General features: G+C 42.7%; 1 protein-coding gene across 3 annotated transcripts in view; it reads right to left on the bottom strand.

Annotated features, from left to right (window-relative positions):
* Nucleotides 1-27,431, bottom strand: part of PRKCB (protein kinase C beta) — a 345,649-nt gene that overhangs the window by 40,229 nt on the left and 277,989 nt on the right. For all 3 annotated transcript variants that reach the window (XR_008392698.1, XM_053671475.1, XM_053671474.1), the window contains exons 10-11: nt 20,100-20,273; nt 1,256-1,347 (exon numbers count right to left, since the gene is read on the bottom strand). Coding sequence is in view for 2 of the 3 variants with exons in the window: in XM_053671475.1 (XP_053527450.1) it covers nt 1,256-1,347; nt 20,100-20,273 (266 nt within the window). In the remaining variant the exon portion in view is untranslated. The remainder of the gene's footprint in view (nt 1-1,255; nt 1,348-20,099; nt 20,274-27,431) is intronic.

Below are 27,431 nucleotides of genomic sequence, written 5' to 3'. Positions count from 1 at the left end.
GAGGGACAATAAGATCTTAGCAAATGCCCTAGGTGAAGCTATCATCACTCACCCTAGGACTTGCCACATTCCTATTCACCAACAGTGGGGGAGAAACATGATAACATTGTGTTCTGCTGCTGGGAGTATACCCTAAAAATCCTGAATCACCAATTCAAAAGAACTTATGTAAACCTTTGTTCATACCAGTGCTATTTACAATAGCCAAGTGCTAGAAACAGCCTAAATACCCATCAGTAAATTAGTGGATCAAAACTAGAACATTTACACAATGGAATACTACTCAGCAGAAAGAAAGAACTCCTACCTTTTGCAACAGCATGGATGGAACTGGAAAGTATTATGCTGAGTGAAATAAGCCAGTCAGTGAAAAACAAATACCATATGATCTCACTTATAACAGGAATCTAATGAACAAAATAAACTAATAAACAAAATAGAACCACAGACATGGAAACATGGAACAGACTGAAAGTGACCTGAAGGGAGAGAGGAGGGGGATAATGGTGGAAGGAGGAGTAAGGGAGAGTAAGAGACTAGACAAAGAACATGTACGAATGACCCACGGACATGGATGACAGTGTGGGAATTGATTGTGGGAGTGGGGGGTTGTGATGGGGGAGGAGGGCAAAGGGGGTAAGATTGAGAGAACTGTAACAGAATAACAATGGAAATGATTTACTTAAAAAAAGAAGAGATGGCTTCCCTGTAGACTGGAGGGGACAGAATGGACTCCAATCAGTCTCCCCACCCAGAAGCAACAGAGCACAGCCCCAATGCAACTTGGTCCTCACCCCCTGATGTCAGGGCATGAGAGACCATGGTGTAGGAGAGAGAACATGAGCAAAGATTTGGGTCAGAATTCTGGATTTGCCTCACACTAGCTCTGTGATCTTGAGCAAGTTTCAAAAAAACTGTTTGGGCTGAGCACATAGTGAGCTCTCAATACATATTGACAAATGAATGAACAAAACTCACAATGATGTTCTCCAAGGAAGCTAGAGGTCTTTCCTTGGGAATCAGGAGCAAGAATTAGAGATGAAGAAACAGCTATGGTTTTCAAACGTCAAGTTCTTAGCTGATGTCAGGAAGAAAGAAGCATGTCACATCAAGCAGAGTGCCTTTCTGCCTGCCATACCTTTCTTATGAGAAAGCAGCCTCAAATATTTCAGATCCCCATTCAGCTACAAATCCAAAGAAACTAACAACCTGCCCACATATCCCAAGAGAAATGCACAGCAAAGTTCTCACTTACACAGCGTGAGGTTCCTTAAACCGGCCAACCTGCTGGATGTGGTACATGAGATCACCTCCATTCACGTATTCCATCACAAAGTATAGGCGGTCCTGGAGTAAGACAACATGACAACATCAACATCTGTCATTTCTCAGGTTGCAAATGGAGAGCAGAGAACAGCTGGGACTTATGGCCTAAAACCACCAGGACTCTATGATAGGCCTCTAGCTACTGGGCCCATTGTTTCCCCATGTGCAGCCTTTGTGCCACTGGAAGTCTGCAGGTAAGCACAGGTGGTACATGAATCTTCTTTTTAATTAATAACTTGAAGTTTATATTCATTTGTACTGAAAATATAATTAGCACATGAGTTTTTGGGACTTAATGGATATTATTTAGTGTAAAGCTAATTTTAGCAAAAAGTGAAAAATATTAAGTAAATCCTATTATGGTTAATAGGTGGGCCTACCGATGCCCTCATGATGCCCTCTCATGTTTTTACCTCTTGGTATTCACATCCTTGTGCAGTCCCTTCCCACAAGGAGCAGGACTGACTTAATAACCAATAGGAAACAGTAAAATTGATAATACATGACTTCTAACATGGGGTCATAAAAGACATGACAGTTTCCATCTTGCTCTGTCTTAAACAACTTGCTCTGGAGGAAAGCAGGGCCATGCTGTGGGGACACTTGGGCAGCACTGTGGAATGGTACATGTGGCAGAGAACAAAGGCTCCCTGGCAAACAGCCAGCACTAACGCCCAGCCACGTGAGTGACCCAACTTGGAAACATCCTTCAGCCCCAGCCAGATCTTCAGATGACTGACACCCCAGCTGGCAACTGGACTACAATGTTTTAATTAAATTTACTGAAGTGACACTGGTTAATAACATTACATAAGTTACAATGTACAATTCTATAATACATCATCTATATATTGCATTGTGTGCTCACCACCCATAGTCTAGTCTCCATCCATCATCACATATTTGATCCCCTTTACATTCTTTATTCTCCCTCCACCCGCTTCCCCTCTGGTAACCATCATTCTGTCTCTGTGAGTTTGTTTTGTTTTTGCATTTGTTGCTTCCCTTTTTTTACCATCATGTTTTTACATAACTAAAGTAAATTGTCATTAGTGTGCAATAACATTTATTTTTTTCCTTTTAAATATATTTTATTGATTATGACATTACAGTGGTCCCATTTCCCCCCTTCATTCCCCTCCACCCTGCACACCCCTCCCCCACCACTCCCCCCTTTAGTTTATGTCCATGTGTCACAAGTTCTTTAAATTTTATATTTCCCACACTATTCTTGTCCTTCCCCCTGTCTATTTTCTACCTACCATCTATGCTACTTATTTTCTGTACCTTCTCCCCCCTTCTCCTCCTCCCACTCCCCTGTTGCTAACCCTCCATGTGATCTCCATTTCTGAGGCTCCGCTCCTGATCCAGCTGTTCGCTTAGTTTGCTTTTGTTTTAGGTGTGGCTGTTAATAACTGTGAGTTTGCTGTCCTTTCACTGTTCATCTTTTTTATCTTCTTTTTCTTAGATAAGTCCCTTTAACATTTCATATAATAAAGGGTCGGTGATGATGAACTCCTTGAATTTGACCTTATCTGAGAAGCACTTTATCTGCCCTTCCATTCTAAATGAAAGCTTTGTTAGATAGATCAATCTTGGATGTAGGTCTTTGGATTTCAAGACTTGGAATACTTGTTTCCAGCCCCTTCTTGCCTATAAGGTCTCTTTTGAGAAATCAGCTGACAGTCTGATAGGAACTCCTTTGTAGGTGACTGTCCCCTTATCTCTTGCTGCTTCCAGGATTCTTTCCGTCATTTTCATCTTGGCTAATGTAATTATGATGTGCCTTGGTATGTTCCTTCTTGAGTCCAGCTTCTTTGGGACTCTCTGAGCTTCCTGGACTTCCTGGAAATCTTTTTCCTTTGCCAGATTGGGGAGGTTCTCCTTTATTATTTGTTCAAATAAGTTTTCCACTTGTTGCTGTTCTTCTTCCCTTTCTGGTACCCCTATAATTCAGATGTTGGAACATTTAAAGATGTCCTAGAGGTTCCTAAGCCTCTCCTCATTTTTTTGAATTCTTGTTTCTTCATTCCTTTCTGTTTGGACATTTTTTTCTTCCTTCTGATCCATTCCCTTGATTTGAGTCCCAGTTTCCTTTCCATCACTATTGGTTTCCTGTGCATTTCACTTCAGTTCAATTAGTTTAGCCTTCATTTATTCCTCTAATTTGTGACTAAAATCAATCAGTTCTGTGAGCATCCTGATCACCAGTGTTTTGAACTGTGCATCTGATAGGTTGGCTATCTCTTGGTCGCTTAGAAGAGTGGGCTCTGGGGCTTTGAGCTGTTCTTCTTGAGCCATAATGTTTTGATCTGTTATGTATGAGGGGCGGAGCCTTAGGTGTTCTCCAGGGTGGGGCCACCCAGGTTGCTGGTTTGTGATGCTGTATGTGGGGGCGGGGTCAGAGAGCAGCAATGGCATTTGTTCTGCTCTCTCTCAGACTTCGGTCCCTTCTGCTGCTTCCCGCAAGCAAACAGGGCCTCCCTGGTGCTGGCTCCTGGGCACCCTCTAGAACCCTGTGGGTTTCTCCAACAGACTCTCTGTGAGCAAGAGAGCTTCTCCGGGCACCTTCACCCCAAAAGTTTTTCCAATTGCTTTTAGGCTTTAATTCCCATTGCTGGGGCCCTACCCTGTGCAGTCTGTCTCACTGCTCGCTCCTTTGCCTGGTTTATCTACACGTGAATGTGTGATCATGGTCAGCCAGCCACCTTGCGCCCTCACTGGGTCTGCCCATTGCTACCCCACACCTGGGATCTTCCAACTACCACCTGCACTCCTGGGACAGTCCAGCAGCCACTGTTTTTTTTTGCCAGGACCCTGGTCCACCAGCTGCCGAATCTACCCCTCTTACCAGTCTGGCTGAATAGTTCGTTGTTGTTGGACTTCCATACAGTTCAATTTTCTGTGTTTTAGATGTGTTTTGTTACTAAAACTTCATTGTCTTTAAACTTGGTTGTGTGAGGAGGCACAGTGTTTTGACCTACACCTCTATCTTGGCTGGAAGTCCCTGTTGCTTCCTATTTTTTATAACCTATGTGACTGAAATCATTCAGTTTTTGTCTACTTACTGTATTTTTCGGACTATAAGATACACCCTGCCCCCAACCCCATCTCTGCCCCAAATTTGGGAGTAATAATGGTTGTTAATGCTGCTGTTGAGTTCTGTTTACATTTACATTGGTTACTTATGTTATTAAATATTTCACCACATAATTTTTGCTTCAAAAAAGTTTTTCCTATTCTCCTCCTCTAAAACCTAGATGTGTCTTATGGTCTGAAAAATATGGTATTTCACTTAGTACGATAAAGACTTAACTATAAGACTTAAAACAATAAAATATATGGAAAAACACATAGGTACTAAACTTGTGGACAATGGCCTCAGAGTGGATTTTTTTAATTTGACTTAAATGCAAAGCAAGTAAAAGCAAAAATAAATGAGTGGGACTACATCAAACTACAAAGCTTCTGTACATCAAAAGATAACATCAACACAACAAAATAACCAAATGAATAGGAGAAGATATTTGCAAACAATACCTCATATAAGGAGCTAATATCCAAAATATATGAAGAACCTGCACAATTCAACAACAAAAACAAACAGTCCACTTTAAAAATGGGCAGAGGACCTGAAAAGACACTGCTCTCACAAAGACATACAACTTTCATTTGAGACCCCAAAGCCAGAACCACACAGGAAAGCCACTCCTGAGCTCCCAGCCCACAGAAGCTGACAATAAATGTTTAAGGCACTTTTTCAGATGCTCAGTAATAAATAACACAGTGACTATAGGGGAAAAAAGAATGATTAAAAACATTTGAAAAACAGTGGCCTTATGAGGGCATATCCAGAAGTATAAGAATTGGGGCCAGGAAGAGAAATCTATACCCCATATAGGGAAATTTTTCAACACATCCTTCAAAAGAGATGTGAAGTCCTTCAAAGTCCCTCTGTCTGGCTCAGCTGTGTAAGCCCTGTTCCTGTGCCATGGGCAGCCCATAGTAGTAGCAGTAGCAGTAGCAAGCACAGAGTAGTGCAAGAAAGACTTCATTTGGAACCCAGCTCTGCTTCCTGGGAGCTGAGTGTACCTGCAAAAGTTATCAAACACCTGGGTTTCTTATCTGGGAAACAGATAATAACTGAGCCCCAGTGTTGTTGCTGGATCCGATGAGACGGAGGTGTGTGAGGGTCCTTGGGCAGCACCTGTGTGAGATCTGCCTTATCGTCTTCCACCTACAGGTGCTTGCTAAGTGAAGGAATAACTCCACCTCTTCTTAGAGACTTTCACTTGGGTCAAATCACTCCTTTATATTAGATGATTGACTTAATAGAAAGTGAAAGAAAAAAGTGTAAATGATCAAAGTGCCCTACAGAGTACACTAGGTGTTCTTTTGTGAAATGTATGTTTAGGTTATATTTATATGTCAGTATGGCTGGGTTGCAATGTAAAATGTTTGCTGTCAAAAGTTGCAAAGCTATTGTGGCTATAAGACCAGGAGGAGAGATGGTGGAGAAGTAAAGTGCAGGGCAGTTTCTGCTTTTGAAATCAATATAGGATTTGAAGTCTCCTTCCTACACTTACTGGCTGTGTGACACTGAGCAGTCACTTAATCTCTCAAATCTCCAGCTGCCTCTTCAGCTGTAAGTGGATGTTACTTATCTGCCCCATAGAGTACTAAGATGACACATGGAAAGTGCCTAGCATGATATTGGCCATATAAGAAATGCTTAACCCAACATTTTAAGAGGTCCCCTTAAAATGCATCATCATACACATAAGCCATATGAGTATTTGTCAAATGTGTATTGTGTGTCTAACAATCAGAATGACAGTAATCATTAAATAAACCTACCATCACGTTAGCACTTACTATATGACTTAGCTAAGTGCTTTATATATTTGGTCTCACTTATCTTTCTAAACAACTCAACAGGACCAGGATTGCCATTCTCCCCCTTTTAAAGACATGAATGTTGAAACTCAGAAGGACTAAGTAACCTGTAAATGGTCACTCAGTAGTTAAGTTGCAGATTCAGGATTTGAACCCAGGCAGATTGGTTCCAGAGTCTATACTTGCAAACTCTTAGTAGCCGCCTCCTGTGTGAGGTTCTGGCTAGACACAGCATGGATGTGTGGATATGTCCTTCCCTCAGAGTGTGTCCAGTCCAGTGGGGAAAGAAGGCACATGGAGAAGCTGGCAGGTTAATCCATTATTGTTGAAATGTCAAAAGACTTTCTCAGACCAATACTACTTCACCCTCTCAACATCTCTAATGAGAGGCAGAGAGGGAGGCAGAATTATCATTTCTGTTCCAAGCATCGAATACATATGAGATCTGCAAAATGGTCAAATACAACTTAGTGGTGGAGTGGAGACGTCAGCCAGAACTGCTGACACCTAGATCCTCATTCTTTGGGGGAGGGGGGTGGTTGATAGAAAGTAAGCCTCAAAATAGCATCTGTCTTTGCTGCATGTTGAAAAGAACCAAAACACTTGCTTTTAAAAATTATTTTTAAAACTAGCAGATGGCATCAGCCATAGAGAAACAAGTGAGGGAGAGATTGCACTTGCTTGCTTTCTGCCTCGAAGAGCTCAATTTGCCCCCTAAACTCATTAGTTAGAATCCCAGTGTGGGGACCAGAGCTCCACTGTGGAGAATGCCATGTTCTGTGGTCTTTTCCCACCACTGAGTGGCTGCAGGGAAAGCCTGAGACCCATCATCTTTGAACTTCACTGAGTCTGGTTCTGGCACACCAGGGCTCCAGCTATTACAGCTGGCATCTTACTGTCTTTTCATTTCCTGAACAAATGCTTAATGATGCCCACTCTACGCCAGGCAGTATTCCACTGCCAGGATGCTGCTGTGAATAACTGGGTACCCAATGGGAGGGATTCCCCAGATAAGTGAGTAGACCAGACACATTGCCCATCAGCAACATTTCCCCAAATGGGATAGGAAATAACTTCAATTAAGCTATAGATGTACATGTCATTATCTTGATCATTTTGTATTTACTTTAATGTGTATTGTGAAAAATAAAACAAGCACTTGAAGCCCCTAGTTTTATGGTTATTGATGCTGAGAGGGAGAGTAAGATGCATGGTTACGAAAGAGAAGGGCAGGGTGAGACCAGATGACTACACTGGGTAAGGCCATCCGCCCACACTTCCCTGGGCCCCATACTGGACTCAAGGTCTTTATCATGTTTATCTGCCTCATCCCCAAACATTTACTTAATATAGAAATATTTTTATTAACATGCTTCTTAAAAACATAAACACAATTATTTAAAAGTTTTTAAACTTCATATGAAACTCATAAATGGAAATTTGTTGTGTCTGTACAAAATAAATACATGTGTGGAGCTTCTCAACTCTATGTGATATCCAGTCTGGCTTTGTTTGGTCCATCAATACCCAAAATGACTTATTTTTACAACAAATGCAATTTGTTTGCGTGTCACCAAGTTCACCTTCTACTCAAAAGTAAGGAACACATTGCAGAGGCCACCTACAGCTGGTATGGACCAGAGAAGAGAGTTTTAGAACTTTATTGAGCAGTTGTTTTTTTCAAGTCATGCATTAGCTGTCCAAGGGGCAGAAATCATGCATAAGATAAAGGTTTGCCCTCAGAATTTTGGTTAAAATAAATATATGACAAACTCAAGCTGTTGGGAACCTTGCCCCAGGTCTCGAAATGAGCACCTGGCTTTTAGCTAAAAACATTGCGGTTGGCCGCAAGGCACAGTCCATTGATTACCGGAACCTGTAATCAACAAGGACTTTCAAAATAACCTCCGGCTAGCTCCCGTGTGCATGCGCTCCACAAGCCAATCGGCTACAGGCACATGAGGTGTGCATGCGCTCCACAAGCCAATCAGCTACAGGTACATGAGGTGTCCACGAGTACAAGTTACATCCAAGTAACCAATAAGCGGGCTCTCCTTTGTCTCAAGCTAGCCAATAGCAAGCAATCTAATCTCCTTCCTCTCCCTCCTCCCATATATATATATATATATATATATATATATATATATATATATATATACCCAGTTCGGAAAAATAAAGTTTGCAGCTTGATCAGAACCTTTTGTCTTGCTGCCATTCTTTGCGCCTCTTGTCCCCCCAACCCATTTGTTCTAGGTAGGTGGTCGAGCTCTAGTTGACTGCTCTGTGGGCTGGAGCATCAAGCCATCATCTAAAATAAAATGTGATAAAAGGCCTTACATGAGAGGCACAAAGAGAGAGCTCTGGTGGCTCTGGCCACTGAAACTGCCCCCCTACTCCTTCTGAACTTTACATAATACCCTCCACAGTGCCCTGAAATGTGACTCATCCCTTATTCTTTCCATAGAGTTATTCCAAGGTATCAAAAGATCTTTCTCATAGTCACATGCAACAGTTTTTGATTAGGACTTATTTTTTTGTACCACATAAAAATCAAAAAGTATTTATCATCAACTCAAGGCTCAGCTTGGCTCTCTTCTATTTGCTCAATTTTCCAAAGAGGACTTGTCACGGTCCAAAATTTCAACTTTCATTCTCTAGACTTATGAATCTTGACTTTTGTGTCTATCCTTTCCCTTTCTTCTGAGCTCCAGTCTGTTCCAGCTGGCTACAAGATGTCTCTACATGGGTATTCCACTGCCAACTGCAGTTAAGAGCTCAGAAAGTCAAGCTTGCCATCTTTCTTTTTCAAACTAGCTAGTCTGCTAAACTGTGTTTCTTTCCTATTGTCTTTGTTATTCTTGTTTTTCTTTGGTACAAATTACCCTAGTCTCCTAAGCATGAAATGACTTTGGTTAATTTTAAATTTCCTTTCTCCTTCATGTCTCACATTCAATCAGTAAATAAATAATATTAAAGGTCTGTCACTGACTGCATCATGCAAAAGGGTTGGATAGAACTTCCCAAATTTGGAATGTGGGTGTGAGGATAGTCTGATTTCAAACAATGACTGGATGGCAGCATTCACCTGAGAGGCCCAGGACAGGGCAGATAATTCAGAGATAATTGTTCTTCTTCCAAGATAGCTGAAAGAGGGATGTTATATCATGCCCATGTGATTGCCAGGGGAACACCTGCCATTTTTAATAAGATAGCACAGACAGGTAAAATCAACAATGTGGGCAAGTCTAAAGAGCATGCTCTCAGGTGGGTTGCAGTAAGTATTTACCTATTTAATAATCTTCAACCATTTCCCATGCTGGTCAGTGAATTAATCCTATATATAAGCTGCTCCTTTTATCACTCAGATCCATCTGTTTCTCTTGAAAAGCTGTTCAATGCTGGGGTTAACACAAGCCAGTCCTGGGTTCAAGTCCCAGTTATACTGCTTACACACTCTGAGAACTTGCATCAGATACTTAAACTTCCCCTGCCTTCCCGAAGTGGGGTAGTACTATCTTCTCCTTTAAGGGGTGTTGCAAAGACATATCATCTGATGCACATCAAATCCATGCAAACTCAAAGAGCCTCACTAGGATGTGGGTTGCACACAACTTTTCTTTCCTCTGTATTCTACAGCCTTAGAATCACTGCCAGAATCAAGTAGCTGATGCTCCTCTAACATTTTTCACCTTCCAAAGCCTTGCCCTTCCACATAGGGAGCAAAGCTCTCAAAGGCTACGACCATCTCTCTTCTTTAGAATTCTATGGACCTCTGATTTTTTAAAGCAGATGCATTAAAAAAAAGCCACCAGTAAGAAGGAAGAGAGAACCCGGTTGTGTTTATTCCTACTCACCATAGATATGTGCCTTGGTTGCATTCTTGGGTCCTTTCTTGAACCCAAGATCCCCAAATGGCTGTAGCCGCCCTAAAGCCCTGACACAGCAAAGCCCTCAACTTCCTCTCTCCCCTGCCATTGCTCACTGCATACCATGTTAGCACTGCTACAGCAGGCTATGCCCTGCTCCAACTCAGTTAGTTTCCTTGGACTCAAGATGATGTCTCCCACCTGATACGAGAACCAATTATTCCTTCTTAAACATTCCTACCAAGTTAGTAGTAGCTAATTACCAGTTGATTGTGCCAAGAATAAGACATGTGGCCTCCACTAAACCAATCCGATTCTCTTTCCTGTGAGTATGAACTGGAACCCAGGGAATTTGGTAGATAAGCGAACTGCAAGGGGCCAGGAAAGCCATGTTACCATAACCAGGGAGAAACACAGACAAGGAGAAAGAAACAGATCTATTCCAGGAAGCTCCGAAGTTACAATTTCTAGTTCTTTGTGAGGCTCAGGTGTAAATTTTCCTTTGGTTGTTTCTTTCCAATAAAATCCTTTAAAAAAAAACTTGAGAAAGTTTTGAGGAGGGGTTGTTTTGTTTCTTGCAACCCAATCATTATTGACTGAGTTTACTGCCGGAGCTTCCTACAGCAACACCCTTACATCAGACCATATCCTTGGAAACTGCTGCCAGCAAACAGCTGACTCCAAGTTACTATGACTTCTTGGGTACTCTTTGTGCTTAAGAGATGTGCCATGAGGGCCACCTCAGCAGGTCCAATCATCCTCACTCCCCTCCCTGTCCCCTACTGCATTCCGAGTTGATGTTTCTCCCAGCATGCCTTGCAAACTGAGTTCTTGCTGGGCCCCCACAGCAAATTTGGGAAGTAACTTCTGTCCTTCAATGACTCATAAGTCTAATTCAATTTTTTTTTAAAAAAAGAAGTGCATATGTTCAATTCAAAAGAAAACATTTAAAATAGATGTTTTGCTAAGGAGACTTAACTGTCTGTACCCACTGGCAATTGGAAAATTGCATGAATGTGCTGGGCTGACAATTGCCCCTTGAGAAAACATAATTATTCTGTGCCTATGCAGCAAAGTGCCCTTCCACCTAGCTCTGATCATGCAGATAGGTAGCCTCTCTTTAGTGTTTCTCATGCACTTTGTATATCAATTCTTTCAACTTGTCCACTTTAAAGATGATGAAACTGATATTCAGAGCTATTAGGTGACTTCCTGAAGGTCACACAGCCAGTAATCACAAGCCCAGTTATTGAACTGAGGTGCTCATGTGTATCCCTCTGTGCTTCTGGAGCTATTCCCCTAAGCCCCATTCACCTACAGCCAGCTCATTTACTTAGCAATTCTCTAAAAATTCAACCCCCTTCCAATGGCTGTTGCATCTGTTTGGGTACTAACATTTGCTGTCTTGTGGCACACTGACCACCCTGTAAACTGTTTTGCTATAGACACTTTTCAAAATTAAGACATTTACCCATGGTCCCCTCCCTAAATCAAATTAATATTTTGATTGGTCTATGTCTGTCTCTTTCCGACTTTTTTTCATGTGCACAGTCAATTTTAACACATTTAAAACAATATCTTAAATAGAATTTAATATCCTACATTTTCTGTTAAAATAGTGCCCTGAATACTTTTCAAAGGATTTTACAATCCAATGGTGTAAGAATACATCTGATGTAATTGTGCTTTTCTAACAAGTTTTTAGAAATTAAACTTGCATCATTTTAAAAATGGTAAAAGTTGTTTTGTATATTAGTAGGGTTTTTTCCCTTTTATCTGTTTTGACCACCTTAAAGATTTTTTTATCCTATTAAGGATCTTTCAACTTCAAAATTCTAAATCTCTGGCAAGACAAACATACCAAATTTGCAGCATGTTATACCAGATTTGTCATTTTTTAAAGGTAACTAATTCATGGGTCAAAAAGTACAAAATGACAATCCACTCAGACTATGCAGTGGCCTCCTCACCACTCCTTGCACACAACTGAGTATTTTCTTGCTGGGCCCAGCTCCTGCACTCCATCTCCCTGCTGTCGAGAACACTTTCCCCCAGGTACTCATACACTTCACTCCTTCACTTACTCTTGTCTCTGCTCAAATGCATCCTTATCAGAAAGACCTTCCCTGGGCATCCTATGAAAGACAGCATCTCTCCATCTCAATCCATCCATCTCTATCTGTTTTATTTTTTGTTACCATTGTTATTATCTGTCTCCCATGTTAGAACAGGGACTTTCTCTCTTTTGTTCACTGAGGGACCCCTCACAATGATGCAGCTGAGTTCTGATACATTTACATCAACAAATAAACATTTGTTGACAGAATCAATAAGCAGCATTAGTACCCTCTGTATACTGGCAGTAATGATCTGACTTTTAGGGACACTGGTTTATAGACACTGCCTAGTTTTAGCCCAGGCTCCCTCCTCCTGGGCCTCAATCTGGGGCTCAGAGAATATGCAATTCTAGAAGGTGAGTGTGAACCAGATGACCACCTTCACAGGCCTTCCTTGAAAAGGGATGTCACCTTCTTGTTCACCTGAGCCACGCTAACAATGGTTTGCTCATATATAGGCAGTGCTCCCCACATTTTAAAATCACTCCCACGTGATCTTTCCAACATTTCAATGTCCTTGTGGGGTCAGAAGGTGAGTGACTCCTTCATAGTGGAGGGAACACCTGATGGGGCATTAGGACACCTGCCACTTAGCAACTGTGGAACTTAACCCATTTCATCTCTCTAACAGCCTGTGTCCTAGGTGCAGAAATGTGAACAGTAGTAGTTGCTTATACTCTTCTTATCAAAATTAGATGTGATCATGAAAGTAAAAGTAATTTATAAACTGGAAAAAGGAATCTGGAGTAAAGGCAGAGGCAGGATGGCAAGGTATTTGGGTTTGGGGGTCCCAGAGTCTTGCAGAACCAAACTCAGTGCCAACTGTGTGACACTGCAGGAGTTACTGAACTTCTCTGAATACCAGTGTTCTCACCCATAAACTGGGGATAGTAACAGTATCACCCCAAAAGAGGTGTCAGGAGGATAACATGAGAGATGACCTATAGGAAAGCTGAGCATATGCCTGATGCATGCTGAAGCATTTTCAGTACTAACTCATGCTTTTGTCATTATTTTTTATCATCACTATTAAGGCTATGTTGGTGCAACACAACAAAATGTACTAGCAAAACCCTAGGCTCTGAGTTCAGTCATGTGCTATTTTAGGGAGAACTACCCGACATCCCAGATCTTCACTCCTTCTACCTGCAAAGTGGAATGACGGATAGTCTCCTCTGTCACAGTATTTTGGGGAGCCTAGAAATAAACAAAGGTTTTGCAAGCACACAGGATGGCAGACACTCAGATGGGAAGTGAGTTCCACTCAAAGTTGGGAAAGCTGAGGCACAGAGCACCACATGCCAGCACCGAGCAGGTGGAAGATGAACAAGCCTCTTAGAGCCCAGGCCCTGCTGAGCCTAGAGTTAGGCTGGCACCAGAGATCCCACCCAGTGGTGTCAGGGAGTGGAAACCAGGTGATCCACACTCAACACACTTAAAGGGCCTCATGGTAGAGGTTAATGTAAAGCCCTTTGGAGCCTGGCTTCCTGGGTTCAAATCCTGGCCCTAAAATACTAGCCGTGTGGCCCTCATCTGTGAAATAGGAACAATGGCAGGATCCATCCAAGGGTTGTCATGTGGCTTATGATCCTTGTGCCTCACAAATTGTAGGCATTATGATGTCTTTAAAGTCAATTTAATTTATGTAAAACTAAAATATATGTACTTAGTTGAAAAAAAACCAAATAAATAAAAAATTTTAAATATATTTTATTAATTATGCCATTACAGTTGTTCTATTTCCCCCTTCATTCCCCTCAACCCTGCACACCCCCTCCCCCACCATTCCCCCCTTTAGTTTATGACCATGTGTCTCAAGTTCTTTAGATTCTGTATTTCCCCTACTATTCTTGCCCTCCCCCTATCTATTTTCTACCTACCATCTATGCTACTTATTCTCTGTACCTTCTCCCCCCTTCTTCTTCTCCCACTCCCCTGTTGCTAACCCTCCATGTGATCTTCATTTCTATGGTTCTGCTCCTGATCTAGCTGCCCTCTTAGTTTGCTTTTGTTTTAGGTGTGGTTGTTAATAACTGTGAGTTTTCTGTCCTTTCACTGTTCATCTTTTTTATCTTCTTTTTCTTACATAAGTCCCTTTAACATTTCATATTATAAGGGCTTGATGATGATGAACTCCTTGAATTTGATCTTATCTGAGAAGCACTTTATCTGCCCTTCCATTCTAAATGAAAGCTTTGCTGGATAGAGCAATCTTGGATGTAGGTCTTTGGATTTCATGACTTGGAATACTTCTTTCCAGACCCTTCTGGCCTGTAAGGTCTCTTTTGAGAAATCAGCTGACAGTCTGATGGGAACTCCTTTGTAGGTGACTGTCCCCTTAGCTCTTGCTGCTTCTAGGATTCTCTCCTTCATTTTCATCTTGGCTAATATAATGATGATGTGCCTTGGTGTGTTCTTTCTTGGGTCCAACTTCTTTGAGACTCTCTGAGCTTCCTGGATTTCCTAGAAGTCTATTTCCTTTGCCAGATTGGGGAGGTTCTCCTTTATTATTTGTTCAAATAAGGCTTCCACTTGTGGCTGTTCCTCTTCCCCTTCTGGTACCCCTGTAATTCGGATGTTGGAGCATTTAAAGATGTCCTGAAGGTTCCTAAGCCTCTCCTCATTTTTTTGAATTCTTGTTTCTTCATTCTTTTCTATTTGGTCATTTTTTCCCTCCTTCTGGTCCACTCTTTTGATTTGAGTCCCAGTTTGCTTTCCATTACTGTTAGTTTCCTATGCATTTCCCTTCATTTCAATTAGTTTAGCCTTCAAATGTTCCTCTAATTTGTGACTAAAATCAACCAGTTCTGTGAGCATCCTGATCACCAGTGTTTTGAACCATGCATCTGAAAGTTTGGCTATTTCTTCATTGTTTAGATTTATCAACTCTGGGGCTCTGAGCTGTTCTTGAGCCATGTTTTGTTCCGTTCCTGCCTGTTACATATGAGGAGTGGAGCCTTAGGCGTACACCAGGGCAGGGCCACCCAGGTTGCTGGTTTGTGATGCTGTATGTGGGGGCAGGGTCAGAGAGGGACAATGGCAGTTCCCTCTGCCGCATCCTGCCCCGGGGGCCTGTACGGTCCGTCTCACTGTTCACTCCTTCACCAGTTTATCTGCGTGCGAATGTGTGACCATGATCAGCCCTCAGTGGGTCCACTGCCTTGCAACCTCACTGGGTCCGCCCACTTCCCCACACCTGGGGTCCACCCACGGCTGCTGGCACACCTGCAGCCCAGGTCAGTTGGTGGATCTTTCCTGCCTGACCCAGTTCTGCTGCTGGCTCTGCCCCTCTTACCGGTTTGGCTGAAGGGCTCGTTGTTGTTAGACTTCCGTGCAGTTCAATTTTCTTTGATTTGGCTGTGTTTTTGTTGCTAAAACTTTGTTGTTTTTAAACTTGGTTGTGTGAGAAGGTACAGTGCTTCCACCTACACTTCCATCTTGGTGGAAGTCCATAAATAAAAAAATTTTAATGAGTCCTTTTCACTCAAAGAACCTGTGCCACTGAGTGAAGGTGACATGGGTGGGCACTGACCCCTCCCCCAGTGGCCTTGCCCTCACGGGAAGTACAATCTCCTGAGTCAAGCACAACTCTAATATTTAAAGTCACAACTTTCCCCTCACACAACACACCTTCTAGAGACATGGTGACTGTTTAATCTGATCCTCCCAATGGGAGAGCAGTCTGTTCACTCCTGGACTCACTGCACCTAAAGACTTCATCGGCCTCCAGCAAGTGCCGCAACCCCATGCAGGATGAGCACCATGCACACACATTCTCTGGGCTCTCTCTGGACCTTTCACCTTTTCCCTGGTGTGTGGCAGCTCCTTGAGGTTGGGGTTGGGGCCGGGGTGGGGACCTAGCACATTGCAACTTTCATGAGCACCCAGGCCCTCCTCCAAAAAGCATACTGAAACATGAGTGAGTGAGGCAGCTCAGTAGTCAAGAAGTAATTTCAAACTTAATTTATCATTTTTAAAACAGTAAACTACAAACAAAAATATTAACTTCAACAAATCACAGATGGCTAATTTCTTCCAATCTCAACACATCCAACTGAAATTGAAAACCCTACTCTGTTGACCCTGGCCTCTGCCTGAAGAACAAGATCTATTTACTAGACTGAGACTGTCCTTCATCTGCTGAATTCAGTGAGCCAACCTGGAGACCAACATTGGAAACAAGAGAAGACTGGGAAAGAGAAAGTCTAGAGGCTTCAGAGTCTAGTGTAGTCCCATCTCAGCCCCCATTTGAATACCTTGAGGCCTTAACTCACCAGACTTGAACTGGAAAGAAGCACTCCCTCTTTGTCTTTGCCAAGTCCCCAGATGACATGAATTATTGCTCACATCACGTTTTTCTTTAAATTGGCTCTCTCCCTCAAAAATCTTATTTTAAAAGCAAACTTTAGCTTTTGTTAGCTGAATAACCCCTCCTCATGTTTCATTGTTTCTGAGTCACTGAGGGAGATTTTTCTGCCATGTTTTCTCTGTCAACTACCTGTAAATCACCCATTCTCACTTCTGAAATCTAATACTCCTTCTCCCACTTTCTCCTCTGTTCAAATATGTCTTCTATACCCAATGTTGTCTCATTGTCTTTGGAATTTTCACAGAATGTTTATGCTTATGTGACCTGCCCATGGACATGTATTAAACTCTGATTTTCTCCTGTTTAAAAAAAAAAAGCAAACTTTAGCCACCTTTAGAACATGTTAATGAACCAATTCATGGAAATTGTTAAATAATTGGAATCAAGCATTTATCCTGCCTTTTCTATATGAACTGTACCCCTGGGGCACCAGCCACTAGATGAGGGAATCTTATGTTCTTTTATTAAATGAGAAGGGAATGTTAGAATTAGGGTATCAAATTCTTACCATCCTTAATGAATTATTGGACCTAGGCACCAAGCATCAGCAGTTGCCAACATCACAAAAAGAGAGGAAGCTGGACATTATGTACCTTCAGAGGAAAGAACATCCACCACCTATGATTTTGCTACAGGGATCAAACCTGAGTCTGACCAAGCCCAGGCCCAGTCAGCAGTCTTTAGGAAACATTGAGGACAAAGGAAACATGTGGAGATGCCCCACTACTGTGCAATTGACAAAACCCAGACAGAGAACCCTCTATGGGGCCAACAGAAATCATCAGCAGACAAAAGGACAGAGCAAAGGAAAGAATGGAGCAGAGAATCACTACATTAAAAAATTTACAAAACACATCCAATTTCTAAAATTGGGAAGATTAAACCATAGAGATAAAATTATAAAGACATGCGAGGAAACCCTGACTGGTATGGCTGAGTGGGTTGGGAGTCACCCCGCAAACTGAAAGGTTGCCTATTTAATTCCTGGTCTGGGCCTGTCCCTGGGTTGCAGCCCAGTCCCTGGTTGTGGGCCTGCAAGAGGCAACTGAGATATTTCTTTTGCACACTTGTGTGTCTCTCCCTCTGTCTTTCCCTTCCTCTCTCTCTAAAAAATAAATCAAATCTTCAAAAAAAATAAATAAAAGATGTGCAAGGAAGTCATGCTACCAGTGGGGGACACTGAAATTAGAATGCAGAGAGAGAAACTTCTAGAGTGCCTGCAAAGTTCTCTTTCTTGACTTGGGTGGTGGCAAAGAGAACTTAACCTTGTAATAACTAATTACTAAATGTCTATTTTGTGTGTTTTTCTGGACTTTTTCTAATATTTCAAAACTAAAAGACTTTATTGTGCTGTCATAAATGGAAGAAATCTGTGGAAAAAAATGTAACAACAAAAAAACCCAATTACCTAGAAACTGTTGTTTGCCAAAGCCAGAACCTAAGGCCTGGTAATCTCTTTGTTAAAAAGTCAAGTATCAGGAAGAGGCTGTGGGCAGAGTAACACCAAACAGATACCTTCTCCTTGAGGTTCTTGGAAAAACTTCAAGTGAACTGAAAGGGGGAGTGTAGTTGAAAGTCCACCCAAATCCCCTTCATACCGTCCAGGGCCATTTTGCATGGCAGTGGCTGCTCCATAATGTGCCAAACACAATTCCAGCTCTTAGTCCTGCTTGCAGCAGAGCGAAGGGTATTCTTGTAGCCCCTCATCACCCAGCATACCTCAAATGAGAGGCTAGTGAACCAAAGCCCCCACAGGGAATACTATACACATTTGCACAAAATGTGTCCTCCCATGACCACCTGTGGTAAGAAGGCTGTTCACGATTTGGAGGACCTGGCACCACACCAGATGACCTGGGTCATTCCATCACCCAAAAAGCAAACACTACGTGGTGATCAGGCAACAATCTCCAGACCCATCCACCTCTGTAGGTCTTGTTATCACAGCCCCTATTGTATTATCTTTAACTATTGCCTTGTTCTAAGACCATAAACTTCTCAAAAATAGGACCTAGCTTACTCAGCTCTATACAACAGGACATTGTCAAGGCCAAGGCCAACACCTGTGAAATAAATAACATCTATTGAGCATTTACCAGGTACCAAGTGCTATGTTACATGTTGTTCATATGTAATCTCATTTCTTCCTCACAATAACTTTGGATATACCTACTATTATCTCATCCATTTTACAGATTTTAAAAAAATTATAGCCCAAAGAGGTTATATAATTTGCCCAAGGTTACTCAGTCAGCAAGCAACAGAGTCATATTTGAACCAGGTCTCTCTGACTTCAAAATGTATTAAAAGATCATTTAGAACATAAAAGGAGCTAGGCCCTTTCACACAGGGCAGTTCTGTGCCTGGTGTGTGGTCTGTACTGTGAAAACCTCCCCAAATCCAGTTCTGGGTCTTTATAGGCTGGATGGTTCAACCTAACTGAGCAGCACATAGAGGTCGGTGATGTTGGAGAAGAGAGGAAATCTTTATATTATATGTAATATCTCACATAGGGGTTGGGCCCTGAAATTAGCATGTAGGATAAGAGCTGGATGGAGTCAAAATCATCTTGAAAACTCCCTGAAAGCATCTTTAAGGCATAGGACCACTGGCCCTTAGAAGCCCCAAAGGAAAAAATTAACTTTGTCCCTATTTGCAATAGGGGCTCAGGCCTCCCCCTCCTTAGGTATGGAAGCCACCATCTAATTTAAAAAGGGACAAGGCAAAGGTGTTTTTAAAGGGATGTCTCTTGCTTTTACAGAGTTGGAGTCACAGTCAGTAGCAGACAGTACACAAATGTCTCCTCCTCGATAGCCCCAGCTCTGAGCTCACTAGCCCCTGCCTTGGACACTGTGTCCCACAAACTAGGAGCCCTCTGAGGACCATGTTCCCAGGTAGCCACTCCCCAAGGAGGTCCATGTAACTTGCAGAAGGTACTGGAGCACTTAGCCAAAGAGTCTACAGGGCTACTTATAACCATCTAAAGCACAGGTGGCAAACACAAGGCCTGTGGGCCGAATCTGGCTGTCTACCTTGTTTTATCTGGCCTGGCACCTTGTTTCTACCTAGCAGCACTGCCGAGCTCCTTGCCCCTGTGAGCTAAAGAGTAATTACATTTATACAGTCCTAAAATTACATTTGGCCCTTTGAAGGCAACTGTGAGGCTGATGTGGCCCCCAGTGAAAATGAGTTTGACACCCATGAAATGCGTGGACCTTTGCCATCATTCCCACCTGTTATTATATCTCATATTGTGAAACCTAAAGTCCTGAGTTCCTGTCCCCAAGTCACCTCTTGTTGTCAGAGAAAGGACCTGCTCTGTTGGTTATAAAACCAATTCCCTGTGTTCCTTTATCTTTGTTTAAACAGCACCTGCCTCGGGGTGAACACTTCTCAACAGCCTTCTCTGGGCCTCACATTTTCCTGTGTTATAATGGGGAGGACACAGGTATCTCTTTGGGACATGTTTGGCCAAAGCCCAGTGAAATTCTGGAGGGGAAGTGCTAGGGCCTCCAGACACATTACCATGGTCTGGAAGCAGGAATGCAGCTGGGTCAGGAACGGCGGCTTCCCAGGCAGGGCCAGCACACGCTTCTCCACCATGGTGCATTCCACATCATCGTCTTGGATGACAACATCTTTTTTCAGGATCTTCACGGCATAGAGCTCATCTGTGCCTTTGCGCTCTGAGAGCATGACCTGGGGAAGACAACAAGTAGGTCAGGGTGGTTGGAAGTGGCCCCGGGGGAAACACAGGGTATATAATGTTCATTCAAATCTTCTCCAGGCTTTGTCCACATGCTTTCCATTGACACTAAAGCAACAGATGAAGTTTTCCACAGACCTCACACTTGCAATAGTTGAACCCAATCATAAAGGATGGTTCCAAGAGCAAAGACCAAGCATTGATTCCTTTGGCATACAGATCGATGCCCAGCAAAATGGCTAGAATATAAACCCCATGAGGGCAAGTATCTTTACCTATTTTGTTCACTGGTGTAAACCAAGACCATGGATTAGTACCTGGCACATAGTAGATGTTCAATAAATATTTGTGGAAGGAAGAAATTCCTGATAAAACTGAATATGGACTCTTGTTCCCTTATTCATTCAACCATTTAATATTCATTAAAAGCCTGGTAAGCACTGGGGATACAGCAATAAACAAGCAGGAACATTCTCTGACTTTGCATTCCAGAGAGGAAGAGACTTCAGATATAATTATAGGGATGATTAATACAGTATCTGAACATCCTCCCCTATAATAGGAACAACCACCCTATTATCCTGGGGCCTCCTTCCATGCAGCTGTGGTCACAGCCAGGGCATGTTAATTGATGTGGCACATGACACATCACTTTTTTCACTGGGCATGACTATGCCAGAGGGAACAGTGACCAGCAGGTACCATTTCCAAGGAGCCTCTTAGGAAGAACTTCCTGATTGGGCATTGGACCCACTTGGCCACAGTTGATTGGTAGATAACTGACCTAAGCTGAGCCAGTTGAGCCAGTCAGATTCTCTCCCTAAGAATTTGCAATTAGGATACTCCAAATAGTCAGTCCTGGGGCCCTGAACAGGGAACACACACAGATCTGTCTGGAAAAGTTTGTTTTTACCTCATGCAGGCCAAGAAGAATAAGATGGATGTGTGAGGAAAAACATCAGAGAATGAGGAGAGATCTTGCTTTCCAGCTCCAGGTTCCAGTCTCTCATGAGGCTTGGTTGTTTCCTATTAGAAACCCCCATATCCCTCCAATAAAATTATCACTGTGATTTAAATTAAATTAGTTTGAGTAGATTTATGTTTCTTAGAGATCCTATAAGACAAAATTATTGCTTGAGTAGCTCAAATCTTAATGAAAATAAAAATTTCAGGAAGCCAAATATCATCAGGTAACTTAAAACAAGGCAAATTCATTCTTTATAAAAAGCACCGTGCCTCTTATCTGTATCAAAATCCCTGGGAAAACTTGTTTACAGTAGATTCTAGGCACCACCTCTCACTTAGAAGCAGCTCTGAGCTGTGGCCAGGAAGTCTGTATTTTAACAATCACCTCCCCTCCTCTTGAATCTAATCACTCGATGTGTTTTGAGGAATCCTTGAGGTGCTATTAAAACTGACTCATTTAATATGGTGGTTAGGAGGTGTCCATAAGTAAAACAATCCTTCTGTCTTGATTTTCCTAATAATTTCTCAGCAGTAATTCATGGGAGTGAGAAGGGAATTTTTCTTTGCTCCTTAATATTCTAATGAAGTTTTTCTTTTCTTTTTTAAAATTAAATTACAGCTAACATACAGTATTATGTTAGTTTCAGGTGTACAATCTAGTGTTTCAATATTTATAAACCTTATGATTCAATGCCCAGTAAGCCTAGTACCCATTGGTCAGCATACAAAGTCATTAAGATATTATTGAGATATTCCCTATGCTGTACTTAATGTTCCTGTGATTAATTTATTTTGTAACTAGAAATTTGTACTTCTTATTCCCCTTCAATTTTTCAAAGAAGTTGACACACACAGAGGAATATTGCTCAGCAGTAAAAAGAGTGGAATTTGCCATTTGTGGCAACATGGATGGACCTAGAGGGTGTTGTGCTGAGTGAAAGAAGTCATAGAGAAAGCTTTCCTTTTCAATAGATATCTCCCTGCCTCTTCTCAGAAAGCTTTCCCCATGTCATAAAGGAACTGATATCCCATGGTACTTTTAAAACTTGTCTATAAATATTTGACACTCCTCCATCAAGAAGCAGAATCTATGACCTTGACTTCTCCTTTTGAACCTGGGTAGGACTTTGTGGTGGCCTCGATGAACAGAATAATGTGCAAGGAGACCCTGCATGACTTCTAAGTCAATAGCTTCTGTCAGTTTCTCTTGGGACATCAGCCTTCATAGCCTGAGGCCACCATGCTAGTAAGGCCACAGAATGAGGCTGCACAGACAGGCCCTGAGACTGCATCAAGAGCCCGGTGTTCAGATGGCTCCAGGTGCTCCAAGTGCTCCAAGCCCAGCTCCTGCCACTACAAGGACCCCAAACCACAATGCCCCAGTGAACATCCCAATTTTCTGGTTCACAGGGACTGTGAGAAATGATAGATTGTTATTAGTTTAAATCTCTGAGTTTTGGGGGTGATCTGTTAATGCAGCAATAAACATCTAAGTTCATACCAGCACTAATGCCACCCAGCATTGTCAGATGTGGCCCCTGTCACCTTGGTTTGTTTAATTCTTGGGTTTGGGTTTGCACACTATTTTCAATCAATTTTTTTTAAAGCTTCAACTGAGTGAGGCACCTGAGATGGAATTCACTTGGCCCTCTAAACATGTCACTTTTCCTGGTCTTTCCAGGATCTGGAAGGCTGGCCAGTTAGCCCCTTCATTCAATCAGCATTAACAAGTATCTAGGATGTGCCAGGCACTGAGAGGCAGTGGGGGTGTGGAATGCCAAGGTCCCTGTCCTCACGATGTTCATACTCAGGCCCAAATAATGACCTACTTCAATTGTGATTAAACCCCTGAAGAACTGTGCAGCACTTTCTGAGTGTTTAAATGGAAGACTTACCCTGACTCAATAAAAGATGCTCTGGGGATGTGATAGTTAAGTAGAGACCCAGGACCAGCAAGGCAGAGATGGGGGAGGCACATTCTAGCCAAAGGGAAGAGATCCATGCTATCTTAGGATTCAGCTACCTGGATCTGTAATTCTTGGCCTGGATACACTGTAGGAAGAGAGCACTCAAGCTCTAGAACTCAGATTCCTGATTGCCACCCCCAGCTCTCTGAGATCTAGCAAGTCTTCAGCAGAATCCAAGACATCCAGCAGACAGAGTAGCACAGGCACCAAGCAGGGAGACTGGACAAGGAAAGGTACAGTGCAAAGGGAATGACCCCATTTGTGCCAGGAACAGCAAATGCCATGTTGGGAGGGCTGGCATGTGAGGGAAGGAGACTAGTCTGAGACTGACAATCACACCCATGTCCTACTCACACTGGGTATTATTTAATGCCCAAATGTGTGGCATAGGTACCCCTCTTATCCCACTTTTACAGATGAGAATTTGGTTACTTGTCCAAAGTCATTCCACTAGGAAGTGGTACTTTCTACATCACCTGCCTCCTAAATTCATGCTTTTATCCACACCGCATCTGATTCTCCAAAGCCTAAGTACAAAAGGTTGCATTGTGGAGCTGTTGTCTTCAAGTTATTGCTGGGGTGTTTTAGATTTGGTTCCAGATCCTGGCCCTTTTCCTTCTTTTCCTACCCACCCTTCTACTGAGACTTGGGACACTATGAACTAATTCATGGCCACAGACAGAATAGTCACTGACTTGCTCCATTTCTTATACAACCACTAACACACCATTTACTTCTCCCAATGAGCTCAGTCTGAGCTCGTGCTGCAGTCACTATCTCATCCGTCCGGTCCACATGTTCACTGGGAATTTTGTGCCCAGCATTATGCTAGGCTCTGGTGACATGCCCACGAACAGGACAGATATGTCCCGGACTCCAAGTATTAAGTGGCTTGCAAAGATCTTCCTTCCTCCTCCTGGGCCCTGAAGGGTTAGTATTGGAAAGGATGGCAGAAAAATAGCCATAGCACTGGCAACAGTGATGGCTGTGCTCTAAGATGTTCCTTTAAGTGGAAATGACCTTTTATAATTGCCTCACACAGTTTCAGGAGTCTCTACTTCAGTCAATACCAACATAGAGGGGGTGGGCTGTTTGTTCAGCTGTCCCTACAGTGGGAGGATTCCAAGCAGATGGAAAGGATGTGTTGAAGTGAAGTTCTTATCAAATTCCAAGCCACATCTGCTACCCACACATCTTCCGGGAGAAACGTGATAGACAGTAGAGCTCCGGCAACAGCAGATAAAATGGAGGGAAGAAGCACAGGGACTTCCATCTGGGAAGTTTGTTGGTGAATACAGATGGCAAAGTGTGCCTAGAATCTTGGTTCCTGACCATAGGTCAGTCAGTGTTCGTGACGATTAGGGCAGACTCTAGACTGAGAAGTCCTGATACATGTCCAAGTTCTACCACATCCTAGTACTTGACCTTAGGAAGTTCATTTAACTTTCCAAAGCCTTAATTTCCTCATCTGTAAGAGAAGGACACCCACAATACTTAGCTTTTGGTGATACTGAGGGGATTTTGTGGTACAAGGTGTGCACCATGCTGGGAAAGGTGATGAGTACTTAATACCCGTTGGTTGTACTCATTTCCCACTACAATAAAGAACCATAAAATGAGCAGCCTGGAGCAAAGGGAATTTATTCTCTACAAATTCTGGAGACTAGAAGTCTGAAATCAAGGTGTTGGCAGAGTTTTTAGGGGCTCTGAGGGAGAGTCTGCTCCATGCCTCTCCCTGAGCTCTGGTGAGGGCCAGCAAGCAATCTGGTGCTCCTTGCCTTGTAGATGTATCACTCCAATCTCTGCCCCTGTCTTTACAGAGTGCCCTTCCCTGTGTCTGTGTGTCCATGTCCAAATGGCCTCTCTTTATAAAAACACTAGTCACTGAATTAGGGACCACCCTAATCCAGTATGACCTCATCTTAACTTGATTATACTTGCCAAGACCCCATGTCCAAATAAGGTCACATGTACAGGTACCGGCAGTTAGGGCCTGAGCATATATCATTTGGGAGATCATCCTACCCACTACAGTAGTTATTATGCACTTCATCCTTTCAGAGCACAACCAAAGGGGATGCTTGTGATCCTCGCTCACCAGCACCAATTTTCAATTCTCAGCTGGCTAAGGAGGTTCTTCCTGAGGGAACTGTATGTCCATGTGCATACTAACATAAGAGGACAGAGATAGTTAGGGACCAAAGACCCTGCTGCCAACTCCCCCAATGTCAACAGACACCTGCCAAATGTCCAAAGCCTAATTCAGCCTCCCTCAGTTCTTCTCTTACATATTTTATACAATCTATCAGCAAGTATTGTCAGTTCTCCATTCAAAATACATGCCACATCCATGCTCGTTCCTGATCTAAGCTTCCACAATCTCTAAACCACTCTCCTGCAGTTGCTTCTGACTAGTTCTCTGCTCCCACTCTGCTTGCCCCCAACCTCCACACACACTCTGCTCTCCTGCCTACAGGACTGTACCCCCAGATATGTTCACGAGTTTGCTCTCTCACCTTGTTCAGGGTGACTTCCTTGAAGAGATCCTCCCTGACCGCCTCCTCTAAAGTTGCAGCCCCCTCTGTTGTTCCCTATCCCCTTCACAAATTTGTTTTTTACCAGCACTCACCATACCTGGCACTATATTAACCTCTGTTTATTTTCTTCCCTCCCTAGAATGTAAGCTCCATAAAAGCAGCTATTTTTGTTTGACTTATTTACTGTTGTACCCCAGCATCTAGCACATAGTAGACAATCAATATTTCCTGAATGAACATATAAATGAATGAATGAAAATATTTGAGCGGGAGAAGTAGTTTTAAAAAAATCCCAGATGTAGGTCACTAAAGATCTTCAGTTACTTAGGACTCAACATTGTTAAATATATATGGTTATATCCAAAACATATTTCACAAAGATTTAAAGGTAGCATTCAATGTTATATAACATAAACAAGTGGATTTTATGGTATATAAGTTATACCCTGATAAAAGTGGTTTAAAATGGTTGCATAGAATATATTGTGCATATATGTTTGTATATGCATGTATGCAGCCCCACCCTGTATATACAGAGTGGGCAAATGTAGGCTTACAGTTGTGAGTACACAAAAGTTTATTCTTGTGTTCTTAATTATTGTATTATTTATTATCATTATTAACCTACTTTTGCCTACCCCTACATAAATACTGTGTATGTGTGTGTATATACTCTCAGCCTCCTAGAAGTCAAAGCAATGAGAGATACATGAAACACAACAAAAATTTTATATAAGGAAATCACTTTTTGAGGAGAAAATAAGCTTTCCCTAGAACTTAGGTCTACCTGAAATATCTGCATGATTTTGAACCTGTGGTTCTACAGTGGATGATGTTCTCAAACACATTCCTACAACAGGGTTGGAAAAAGAGGAGGAGGAGAGGAGCAGAGACTAAATTACTCAGCATTGCAGGGCCAGCAAACTCTACTAACGGAGGGCTTGAAAAAGGATTCTAATTTGATAAACTCAGACGATGCATCTAAGAGAGAAAGAAACAGACAGACAAACTGACATTTGGGGATCATCAGATCCCCAAACACTAATTTTGGAGTAGAGGATCAGTGAGGGGCCATGAGCTAAGGGTGGCATAGGAGAGAGATAGAGAAGCAAGCTAAAGCCAGGCATGTCCACCATGGGCCTATAGGACTACCCTCCTCTCCCACATCCACCAAACTGGGGAGCAGCTTGTGAACAAGACCAGGCACAGGACTTGGTGCTGATCCACTGGCAGGAGTATATCCCCCTCTATTTTGGCTTCTATTTCTTTGAGGGTCCACTGTTCTCAGAGGCTGTCTCCTGCATTTGTTCCATCTAGTCCCTTTGAAGACCTGACCAGGGTAATTTAGGTCAGCTCAATACTATGTTTCAGAGCAAATGTGACGTCCTCCCCTCTCCATCATCTCCCAGGGGCTGGCCGTGCCTGCTCACACTGAGCACCTGTTTCTCTAGGCTGCACAGTAGAATCCCTGAGGAGGTTTGAGGAGCTGGTGCTTGGCTCACACTCCAGACCAATCAAATCAGAATCTTCTAAATACATGGGGCCTCCTGTGCCAGGCCGGGCTGCCCAGAAAAAGGCTGGCAGGGAGGTGACAAGAGACCATGAGAATGGCATTTGTAATCAGGGAGAAGGGCACTGGGCACACAACATCCACCTGTTCTTTCTAGGACATTCACCCACT

Source organism: Artibeus jamaicensis, unplaced genomic scaffold, assembly GCF_021234435.1.
Source record: "Artibeus jamaicensis isolate MK-2021 breed Jamaican fruit bat unplaced genomic scaffold, CSHL_Jam_final contig_700, whole genome shotgun sequence".
Classification (NCBI taxonomy): domain Eukaryota; kingdom Metazoa; phylum Chordata; class Mammalia; order Chiroptera; family Phyllostomidae; genus Artibeus; species Artibeus jamaicensis.
This window is presented reverse-complemented; position numbering and strand designations above follow the sequence as displayed.